The following is an 11,363-nucleotide window of genomic DNA, read 5'->3' on the forward strand; positions in this document are numbered from 1 at the left end:
TGACACCCAAGTCCAACCAGTTTATCTTGTTGATAGCTTGACCAGTGCCTGCAAGCCAGTCTGGCCAGTTAACCATGTTGATTGCTTGATCGGTGCCTGCAAGCCACCCCGACCAGTTCACCTCGTTGATTGCTTGACCAGTGCCTGCAAGCCACCCTGACCAGTTCACCTTGTTGATTGCTTGACCAGTGGCTGCAAGCCACCCCGACCAGTTCACCTTGTTGATTGCTTGACCAGTGCCTGCAAGCAAGCCCGACCAATTCACCTTGTTGATTGCTTGTTGATTGCTTGATCACTGCCTGCAAGCCAGTACCACCAGTTCACCTTGTTGAATGATTGATTGGTGCCTGCAAGCCAGCCCAACCAGTTCACTTTGTTGATTGGTGCCAGCAAGCCAGTACGACCAGTTCACCTTATTGATTGCTTGATCGGTGCCTGCAAGCCAGACCAGTTCACCTTGTTGATTGGTGCCAGCAAGCTAGTCCGACCAGTTAACCATGTTGATTGCTTGATCAGTGCCTGCAAGCCAGTCCGACCAGTTAACCATGTTGATTGCTTGACCAGTGCCTGCAAACCAGCCCGACCAATTCACCTTGTTGATTGCTTGACCAGTGCCTGCAAGCCAGCCCGACCAATTCACCATGTTGATTGCTTGACCAGTGCCTGCAAGCCAGCCTGACCAATTCACCATGTTGATTGCTTGATCGGTGCCTGCAAGCCAGTGCGACCAGTCAACATTGTTGATTGCTTGTTCGGTGCCTGCCTGCCAGTATGACCAATTCACCTTGTTGATTGCTTGACCACTGCCTGCAAGCCAGCCCGACCAATTCACCTTGTTGATTGCTTGATCGGTGCCTGCATGCCAGTATGACCAATTCACCTTGTTGATTGTTTGATCGGTGCCTGCAAGCCAGTCCGACCAGTTCACATTGTTGATTGCTTGATCAGTGCTTGCAAGTCAGCCTGACCAGATCACCTTGTTGGTTGCTTCACCAGTGCCTGCAAGCCAGTGCGACCAGGCCTTGTTCATTGTTTGATCGGTACCTGCAATCCAGTCCGACCAGTTTACCTTTTTGATTGCTTGATCGGTGCCTGCAAGCCAGTGCGACCAGTCAACATTGTTGATTGCTTGTTCGGTGCCTGCAAGCCAGTGCGACCAGTCAATATTGTTGATTGCTTGCTCGGTGCCTGCAAGCCAGTGCGACCAGTCAACACTGTTGATTGCTTGACCAGTGCCTGCAAGCCAGTGCGACCAGTCCACACTGTTGATTGTTTGACCGGTGCCTGCAAGCCATTGCGACCAGTCAACACTGTTGATTGCTTGACCGGTGCCTTTAAGCCAGTGCGACCAGTCAACACTGTTGATTGCTTGACCGGTGCCTGCAAGCCAGTGCGACCAGTCAACACTGTTGATTGCTTGTTCGGTGCCTGCAAGCCAGTGCGACCAGTCAACATTGTTGAAAGCTTGTTCGGTGCCTGCAAGCCAGTGCGACCAGTCAACATTGTTGATTGCTTGACCAGTGCCTGCAAGCCAGTTCGACCAGTCAACATTGTTGATTGCTTGTTCGGTGCCTGCAAGCCAGTGCGACCAGTCAACACTTTTGATTGCTTGTTCGGTGCCTGCAAGCCAGTTCGACCAGTCAACATTGTTGATTGCTTGACCGGTGCCTGCAAGCCAGTGCGACCAGTCAACATTGTTGATTGCTTGACCGGTGCCTGCAAGCCAGTGCGACCAGTCAACATTCAACATTGTGCAAGCCAGTGCGACCAGTCAACATTGTTGATTGCTTGTTCGCTGCCTGCAAGCCAGTGCGACCAGTCAACATTGTTGATTGCTTGACCGGTGCCTGCAAGCCAGTGCGACCAGTCAACATTGTTGATTGCTTGTTCGCTGCCTGCAAGCCAGTGCGACCAGTCAACATTGTTGATTGCTTGTTCGGTGCCTGCAAGCCAGTGCGACCAGTCAACATTGTTGATTGCTTGATCATTGCCTGCTAGCCAGTGCGACCAGTCAACATTGTTGATTGCTTGACCGGTGCGACCAGTCAACATTGTTGATTGCTTGTTCGGTGCCTGCAAGCCAGTGCGACCAGTCCACACTGTTGATTGCGTGTTCGGTGCCTGCAAGCCAGTGCGACCAGTCCACACTGTCGATTGCTTGACCGTTGCCTGCAAGCCAGTTCGAGCAGTCAACATTGTTGATTGCTTGTTCGGTGCCTGCAAGCCAGTGCGACCAGTCAACACTGTTGATTGCTTGTTCGGTGCCTGCAAGCCAGTGCGGCCAGTCCACACTGTTGATTGCTTGACCATTGCCTTCAAGCCAGTACGACCAGTCAACATTGTTGATTGCTTGATCATTGCCTGCAAGCCAGTGCGACCAGTCAACATTGTTGATTGCTTGATCATTGCCTGCAAGCCAGTGCGACCAGTCAGCATTGTTGATTGCTTGATCATTGCCTGCTAGCCAGTTCGACAAGTTCATCTCGTTGATAACTTGAGTATTCACTGTTGGTGTGCATGATGTTTGACTGCCAATGTAACATTCTAAAAGCACTGCAATTTGAACTGTGCGGACTTTTCTGTGTGACAATGTGGAACAAGTTTTCACATACTGAAAAGATTTGATGAAGAAAATTATTACAACATTATCTGATTGTTTTCTTGTTGGCTGTGATTTATTATGAATCACCAAATTGTAATAATTCAAAAGAATCTCAACGTTGTTGAGAATCAGCTTGTTTCTGTGGCTTTTGGAGTTCAATTTCACAGTATAAAGTTTCAGGTACTCCGGTTTATCTCCGGGTAAAACATACAGATACACGTAACCCCTTATATTTTAATGGTGTTTTAAATCGGTTGGTTCCCACTTTCCCAACCGCTATTTTTTCTATTGAAATTGAGGTTGGGGTTGGAGAGAGGTATTGTGTGTTGTACCAGTCGAGTTGATAGGTGGTAATTGGCGAAAATTGCTATAATGTGCTGAAAAAGTTGCGTGTCTAGTTTTGAGAAAGTTGTTCTTAAATTTCATAAAATAACATAGATATAGAGCTGACTTTTATTGCAATTCATATAAGTTCATATCATTAAAAATGCAAGAATATAATGATTATATGGAAAAACATAATAATTGTGGGAAAGTTGGAACCGTGAAACCTTTTCAATCAGATCTAAATCCCCGTGGTCATAAAACGTATGTATACTGTTTTTTTTTACTATATTCATGAAGCTGTTCCCAAATCGTCTCACTAAGATGGCAACTCCTTCATTCTCGCTCAGATCAGACGCGATCATGTTGTATAGTGTTTGATAAGTAAAATAGATTTCTTTCAGTCTCCTAGATTTCATTAAGGAAGAGTAAGTCAATCAGATAATTGCTAACTGGGAACTTGACTTGTGAAATCCCCTGCGCAGGTGGTGCACTGGGATGGTTTCTTACATACCTAGTCGACAGTGTGTATCTCTATACCCACACACACTCATGGTGAATGTCCAGTCTAAGCAAATAGTTCAAACTTAAAGCAATTGAAGCAAAAAAACAGCTTTGCATATACGTTCTGGGCTAAATTTGCACTTTGGTCAAATTTGAAGCAGTTTTAAGAAATATCAATCAATATAATAGTTTAATGCACACAAATTAAATTTGGTTCAATAACTTGTTTAGATATTTAAATTAATATGATTGCACTCAATCTTCTGGATTCCATCAAATATATATTTGTAGACGTATAAATGTATTTGAATAATAATACTAATTTGAATGATTTGAATTGTACTCACTATGATATTTCATTTCATAATGTAAGACTCTCCGATATTGGGTATCACTGCGTATATATTCAAAAAGTTAAAACGTTGCAATAAATTGGTTAACGATTGTTATTATTATTATAATCCATCTAAATCAGAGGATGGATATACTTTTGTTTTACCATATAAAGTTCTTGTAACCAAAAAAAAAGGTAAACGTCAATAATAGAGGATCTTATATTAAGAGAGTCTTTAACAAACAAAGTTACAAACACATAGTTTAGTAAGCTCAGTTCGATTATCAGTACTTTCCTTAATTAACCCGTGATTCTGTATGTTATTTATAAAACCTGTTACCGGTACCGACCCCGCCATGAACAGTAATAGTTGTATGTAATCTTTTCACTACTGCTGAAAGCGACCATATTGTTCGATAAAATATTTACATTCAGTACTTCCGCTCGACCTTCAAAATGGCAACTTGCAGGGGTGCCGGACAAATTGTAAGAATTATTACCACTGTTATCGTAAAATTGACATTTCTCTCTAGATATCGTAGCAACTAATTCATATCAATTTGCGTTTTATCTGTATTTTTTCTGTAAAGTAGTTGTAGTGATGGAAAAGTTGTTACATTTTGTTGACAAGGACATGCTATAAGTTTACGGATGGTCCTTGGTAACTTCATTTTTTTTACTTCTATGTTCAACCATTTTGACAGGCAAACTGCGTCTTGACTTTAATCCTAGGACATGCCTTATACCTGGACAGGCCTACAAAAGCTGTGATTCATTTTGTCATGTTAAAGTTGTGTGTCTCTGCAAGGACGCATTGCTTTCAAAAATAGTAAAATGTGTGTCTGTCATTTTCTGCAGTAAAAACCCCATATACAACCACTCCGTTTTCAAAACCAACCATCTTTTGGTGTTGAGTGTTGCAGTCCCGATCTTTCCTCTATAATACACTGACAATGGCCGTAAACACCGAAAAAAAGGCACCCGAGGCCTGCATAATACATAGTGCATACAAATGATATAATCACCTAGCTCAATCATTGGCTAAATTTAGCGTATTCGCGCACTATATGTAAACCCCATCAACCTTTGAATATATTTTCGCCCAACTGTCAAAGTGAATAGACTTCATCGATCGATATATTTCATGGTCCAAAGCATCCACGCTACATTTACTGTTGCTTTTATTTCTTTTAAATTTATAATGTTATTGTTTTTAATACTTATATACTTAATGAAATCTGAAGCGTGCTTGCCGAATGGGTATTACCCGATGGCGTGGGTAAATATACAAAGTGAACAATGTCAAATTATTGGTCAGCTTTGTTATAAAAATGCGGCCAGCATCTGATGAGGCTTTCCGTACCCCCCAAAAAGAATAAGCCATCTTAAAGTTCTAGTAGTCGAGTCACTCAAGATTGATATTTTTTAATATTCATAATATGTCTTAGGTGTAAATTTCTACTGCAATTAGACAATCTTATAAGGGAATAAAGCAAATAATAAAATTGCAAGTTGATTTTTCATTTTGCGAGTTGCTTCAAAAAGCAAAATTTTGCGAGTGCTCCTCAAAGTTAAATTCGAACCCTGTGTGTACATAGTGGAAAGCTTATGAATTCCACCACTTCACATTTCAAAAACCTAATCAGCACAAACTCAGTTATAAGACCATCCCACTCACTATTAACACCATTTTCTCATAGGTTGCCTGAATAGACTGTTTTTACTGTATGTAGATGTTACAATTTATAACTTGCCTCTATTCAAGTATGATGATAACACATACCTAATAACTTATCTAACTGTTTTTGTTTTATCCTTAAGGTCCGAAAGTTTTCTACATCAGCTGTCAAAAATAAACAAGTACAGGTAAGACAAAAATATATATGTATGTTGCAACGGTCATAGTGGCACATATTCTGGAAATAAAATGTTATTATAATGTTATTATTGACAATATAAAATATGTTTTGCCCATGCTCGTTCATCATTCCATCCTCAAAATAATCGTAGATTATTCAATATAAAAATGTGTACCTGGTACTGGTGGCTATAAAATAGTGAAGTGAAGAAACAACTCATCCGAAGAGTGGTAAAGAGCATTTTTTATGAATACTGAATTCAGAACACCTTTAATTATTGGATGTTGAATGAAAAATAATATTACACAATGTTGTCATTATTTATAACTTAAGATAAAGCAATGGTTTTATCTTGTGTATTGTAGCTGCCCCTGCGCCTGTATGGTCTTGAGGGACGGTACGCTACTGCACTGTATACTGCTGCAACCAAGGAGAACAAACTGGACCAGGTGGAGAGTGAAATCAAGGCTTTCCAGGTACCATTGCTTTCTACAGTTTGAGTTTTAAAAACAGAATACTTCGAAGTGTTTCTTTCTTAAGGATGTCATTTAAAACCATTTTGCTTATGCCCTTCATGTTGCTTTTTCATGTAAATGAAAGGCTTTTAGCCATATAAATACATATTCTTTGGAACGAGAAAAAAAAATGGCGGCTTATAATGTTGATGATTTGTCGTATTTGTTTCAATAACATGAATAATATTTTTGGACAGGGTCTTGTTAGCAAAGATGCGAACCTTGCTGCTTTTCTGAAAGACCCTTCCCTGCAGAGACAGTCCAAAGTCAGTAAGTATCTGGGGAACGGTAGTGTCTTTAACAATTTATTAAGTAAAAGTATCACAAACTCTAATAAAAACTGACAAAGAGGCTTGATAATTGGCTTACTTTGATAAAAGGTTACCAATTTTTGCTTTTTACTTTAAAATGATATAAATCACAATGTCTTGCTGCTTCTAACTCAAATTCTATATTTCACATTAAAATTTTATGGATTTCACATTAAAAAGCAGTGAAAAGGTGTGCAACAGAAGGTGGGCTTTCACGAATTGTTACCAAAGTAATGGCCCTTAACTGATGTATTTCAAGCTTAAATGTATTTTTGAAGTGAAAATTATTGATATTTTATTCAATTTCAGGTGCTATGACTGCAGTTGTGAAATCTTTGAAGTATTCCAACATCACCAGTAACTTCTTTGGTAACATGTTTTCTTTTATATTATTTGAGTTTTTTGAAATTGGTTTCAGTACCTTCACACATGTGAAACTAGTTTATATTAAAAACCTAGTCCACAGAACCTGCCTATTGAGTATTCCATGCATTGGCATTGAAATTACATGTATATATTCATTGTTCTAACAAATTATTATCAGACTCTCTAACAGAATATCCCTATTGAAAATCTGCAGATTGTACAAACATAATGTCTCTATTCTGCATTTCTGTGTGCTGTAGAAGTGTTATCTGATAATGGAAGATTGCCGATGTCGGACAGTGTGATTGCAGCCTTCAACAAGATCATGGCTGCTCACCGAGGGGAGGTCACCTGCACTGTCACAGTGGCTGCGGTGAGAAATATGAATATTGATACATGTACATGCAATGGTCTATAAAATTAAGGGTTTAAAGCACAATGCTTGATTTTTATATTATTATATATAACTCACACCAAAAATCATACATGCTTGACTGTGTATAAATAATGGGAAGTTACTTTTTGGCTTGTGCGAATCGCAAGCATTGCTGCAGTAAAATCTCCCTGAAAATAACACCTCTAACGAGACACCTCTTTGTCACCTATTAAAATTTTGATATGTTCAATAACAAATTTAGACGAGTCAAACAGTTGTAATTGGCACTTAGATAATCAAATCCTTTCACTTGAAATCGTGGAAATACTGAACAGAACTGTTTTTTAGCCAGATTTTGCATAAAAAAATTACGGGTTGTAGAATGGCGAAAACCGGGCGTGCGTGCGTTAACAATTCTGCGTTAAAGTTTTCATTTTATGTAATAAAATCAAGAGTTATTATCCAATGGTTATCAAACTTGGTCAGACTATTTGTCGGCATGTTATCTTAAATATATATGAATATGGGTCATCTTGGGTCAAAAACTAGGTCAAATCTTTCGAAGAAATATTTCACGGTAATAAATTCAACAATTTTTACGATGAAACATGGTCAGAATGCTTGTCTGCATGATATCTTGCTTATTTTTTTATATCGGTCATTTTGGGTCAAATTCTAGGTCACTAGGTCAAATCTTAGGAAAATCTTGCCACATCATAAATTCAACAATTTTTGTCAAATCTTGATGAGACTTGGTCAGAATATTTGTCTGCATAATATCTTGAAAGTTCTTTGATATGGGTCATCCCCGGTCAAAATCTAGGTCACAAGGTCGAATCTTAGGAGAAAGAATTCCACGGTCATAAAAATTCATCGATTTTTGTCAAATCTTTATGAAACTTTGTCAGAATATTTCAATTTGTCTACATGTTTTCTTAAACATTTGTGAATATGGGTCACCTCAAATCAAAAACTAGGTCACTAGGTCAAATCTTAGGAAATATTTTCCCGATGTCTTAAAAAAAATGAAATCTTAGTTGAAAAAGTGTGTCATCTAGGATCAAAAACTAGGTCTCTGGGACAGATCTTATTGGAAAAGCTGATGTATTTTTAAAATGTTCATTTTTCCTTACACAAATGGAATATATTCTGTTGATCAGGTTATTTGTATGAACGATATCTCCGTTAAGTATAAATATGGGTCTTTTTGTTTAAAAAATACTAGGTCACTAGCTCAAATCCAAGGTTTGCAAAATTGCATTGTCAAATAAAAAATCTGGCTTTAATGCGGCGTTGCCGCATTGGCATCTTGTTAAAAAAGATCAAACACTGATCTGTGTAATGCTAGTGTACATGAAAGAGCATATAATTCTTAGATTTTTTAAACAAATTAAACACCGTTTCAAAATAGCACTATGGTCTGCATTAATTAAAACTATTTTACATGACTATAAACATGTAATTTATAATTCCAGCCTCTGGATGCTGCTGGCCAGAAGGAGCTGTCATCTGCTCTCAATGGATTCCTGCAGCAGGGACAGTCTCTCCATCTCACTGTTGAGGTAACTGCAAAGCCCTCATGTATAACTGTAAAGCCCTCATGTATAACTGTAAAGCCCTCATGTATAACTGTAAAGCCCTCATGTATAACTGCAAAGCCCTCATGTATAACTGTAAAGCCCTCATGTATAACTGTAAAGCCCTCATGTATAACTGTAAAGCCCTCATGTATAACTGTAAAGCCCTCATGTATAACTGCAAAGCCCTCATGTATAACTGTAAAGCCCTCATGTATAACTGTAAAGCCCTCATGTATAACTGTAAAGCCCTCATGTATAACTGTAAAGCCCTCATGTATAACTGCAAAGCCCTCATGTATAACTGTAAAGCCCTCATGTATAACTGTAAAGCCCTCATGTATAACTGTAAAGCCCTCATGTATAACTGCAAAGCCCTCATGTATAACTGTATAACTGTAAAGCCTATCCTGTTGCTGCTGTGTTTTTGTGATATCATATGTGACCATTTACTCTATAACCTTATTAGAAGTATAATATGTCTGAGAAAACTAGTATTTAACCAGAACTCATACTCTTGTGTGGGGGCTGTAAATGATTGAATTTCTTGGGCACTATTAAACTAAAGGTAGTCTGGAAGATTGTTAAACTATTGAAAGTCTGCGGGACTGTTTAAATATTGAAATTTTGGGGTAATGTTGAATTTTTGAGAGTCTGGGGAGTTTTTTAAATGAACAAGTGTCTGGTGGACTCTTTAAATTATTTATAATTTTAAGGATTCATTTGTTATTGAGAGTCTAGGGGGACTTAAATTCTGTTGAAAATCTGGGGGACTTTTAAACTGTTCAGAGTCTCAACTCCTTGTTTGAAAATATGGAAATACATCAATTCATAACATATATCTTCATTCAGTGAATATAAAAATGGCTGAGTGTAAAATGTAATTTCATAAGCTTTCTACGGTTCATTTGGCATTAGATGCTCACCATTTCTTTATGTGACAGGTTGACCCAGACATTATGGGTGGGATGACTGTGAACTTTGGAGAAAAGTTTATCGATATGTCGACTGCCTCGAAGATCAAGAAATACACGGCTGTGCTAAAGGAGTCTGCGTAGCCGCCCTGACATTAGCAAGAGGCTGCAGGGAATCCAGGGCTGCTACCTCACAAGAGAAACTGTTTAGGACAATGGTTTTTGTTTTGAAATTTAGGATGTGCTATCTCATTGGATGTTTAGTAATTTACTATGTAAGGTTTGACTGATATTGTGATTGATTAAAAACCAGAAAACAATATTAAACTGCGAAAATGAGGTGTTAGATGTTGGATTCCAGAGCGGTGACTGGAGACCGTTCTTTACCATTAATTTACATCTTAATGGGGGCAAGTTCAGCTTTTGTAAAAGTAAATAAATATATAGTGAATACTGTGGTGGAATAAGGAGGGAATGATGACGTTTGAATGTAATCGGCGATGTAATATTGACGAAGTGACGTACTATTAACGATTCGAGGGGTGAAAGCGAAATTGCGATCCGAAGATGTTGCGTTCATCGATTGATGAATGCAATTGCCGCAAGGCAGTTCATTTAAGGAATGGAAGTTGAGATGTAAATATTAACGATTGAGCGATAAGGAAACGTTGTTACACTATTAACGATTGAGCGATAAGGAAACGTTGTTATACTATTAACGATTGAGCGATAACGAAACGTTGTTATACTATTAACGATTGAGCGATAATGCAACGTTGTTATACTATTAACGATTGAGCGATAATGCACCGTTGTTATACTATTAACGATTGAGCGATAATGCAACGTTGTTATACTATTAACGATTGAGCGATAATGCAACGTTGTTATACTATTAACGATTGAGCGATAGGGAAACGTTGTTATACTATTAACGATTGAGCGATAGGGAAATGTTGTTATACTATTAACGATTGAGCGATAATGCAACGTTGTTATACTATTAACGATTGAGCGATAAGGAAACGTTGTTATACTATTAACGATTGAGCGATAATGCATCGTTGTTATACTATTAACGATTGAGCGATAAGGAAACGTTGTTACACTATTAACGATTGAGCGATAGGGAAAGGTTGTTATACTATTAACGATTGAGCGATAAGGAAAGGTTGTTATACTATTAACGATTGAGCGATAACGAAACGTTGTTATACTATTAACGATTGAGCGATAACGAAACGTTGTTATACTATTAACGATTGAGCGATAACGAAACGTTGTTATACTATTAACGATTGAGCGATAAGGAAACGTTGTTATACTATTAACGATTGAGCGATAATGCAACGTTGTTATACTATTAACGATTGAGCGATAATGCAACGTTGTTATACTATTAACGATTGAGCGATAGGGAAATGTTGTTATACTATTAACGATTGAGCGATAACGCAACGTTGTTATACTTTTAACGATTGAGCGATAACGAAACGTTGTTATACTATTAACGATTGAGCGATAACGAAACGTTGTTATACTATTAACGATGGAGCGATAACGAAACGTTGTTATACTATTAACGATTGAGCGATAAGGAAACGTTGTTATACTATTAACGATTGAGCGATAATGCAACGTTGTTATACTATTAACGATTGAGCGATAATGCAACGTTGTT

General features: G+C 38.2%; 3 protein-coding genes across 3 annotated transcripts; 1 reads left to right on the plus strand and 2 right to left on the minus strand.

Moving 5' to 3' along the window:
• Positions 1–478: 478 nt before the first annotated feature.
• LOC128237585 (bifunctional endo-1,4-beta-xylanase XylA-like) lies at positions 479–1,750 on the minus strand. Its single transcript, XM_052953175.1, has 2 exons — positions 1,045–1,750; positions 479–903 (listed from the first exon to the last, which is right to left on the minus strand). The coding sequence occupies exons 1-2, from the start codon at positions 1,748–1,750 to the stop codon at positions 479–481; spliced, it is 1,131 nt and encodes a 376-aa protein (XP_052809135.1).
• A 261-nt stretch (positions 1,751–2,011) lies between these two features.
• On the minus strand, positions 2,012–2,482 carry LOC128237586 (bifunctional endo-1,4-beta-xylanase XylA-like). The gene has a single exon (XM_052953176.1). It carries the CDS (start codon positions 2,480–2,482, stop codon positions 2,012–2,014), a length of 471 nt encoding a protein of 156 aa, XP_052809136.1.
• Positions 2,483–4,172: 1,690 nt separating this feature from the next.
• On the plus strand, positions 4,173–10,002 carry LOC128236870 (ATP synthase subunit O, mitochondrial-like). The gene is made up of 8 exons (XM_052952000.1): positions 4,173–4,250; positions 5,586–5,630; positions 5,989–6,099; positions 6,336–6,408; positions 6,759–6,818; positions 7,076–7,188; positions 8,667–8,753; positions 9,713–10,002. Exons 1-8 carry the CDS (start codon positions 4,221–4,223, stop codon positions 9,824–9,826), a joined length of 633 nt encoding a protein of 210 aa, XP_052807960.1. The 5' UTR covers positions 4,173–4,220; the 3' UTR covers positions 9,827–10,002.
• The last annotated feature ends 1,361 nt before the right edge of the window (positions 10,003–11,363 follow it).

Source organism: Mya arenaria, chromosome 6 (assembly GCF_026914265.1).
Source record: "Mya arenaria isolate MELC-2E11 chromosome 6, ASM2691426v1".
NCBI classification, from domain to species: Eukaryota; Metazoa; Mollusca; class Bivalvia; order Myida; family Myidae; genus Mya; species Mya arenaria.

Coding starts and splice junctions, on each gene's coding strand:
- LOC128236870 (XM_052952000.1), top strand. CDS start 4,221: ATGGCAACTTGCAGGGGTGCCGGACAAATT. Junction 4,251..5,585: donor GCAGGGGTGCCGGACAAATT/GTAAGAATTATT, acceptor TTTATCCTTAAG/GTCCGAAAGTTTTCTACATC. Junction 6,409..6,758: donor GCAGAGACAGTCCAAAGTCA/GTAAGTATCTGG, acceptor ATTCAATTTCAG/GTGCTATGACTGCAGTTGTG.
- LOC128237585 (XM_052953175.1), bottom strand. CDS start 1,750: ATGTTGAATGTTGACTGGTCGCACTGGCTTGCAGGCACCGGTCAAGCA. Junction 904..1,044: donor CTGGTCGGACTGGATTGCAG/GTACCGATCAAA, acceptor ACTGGCTTGCAG/GCACCGATCAAACAATCAAC.
- LOC128237586 (XM_052953176.1), bottom strand. CDS start 2,482: ATGAACTTGTCGAACTGGCTAGCAGGCAATGATCAAGCAATCAACAAT.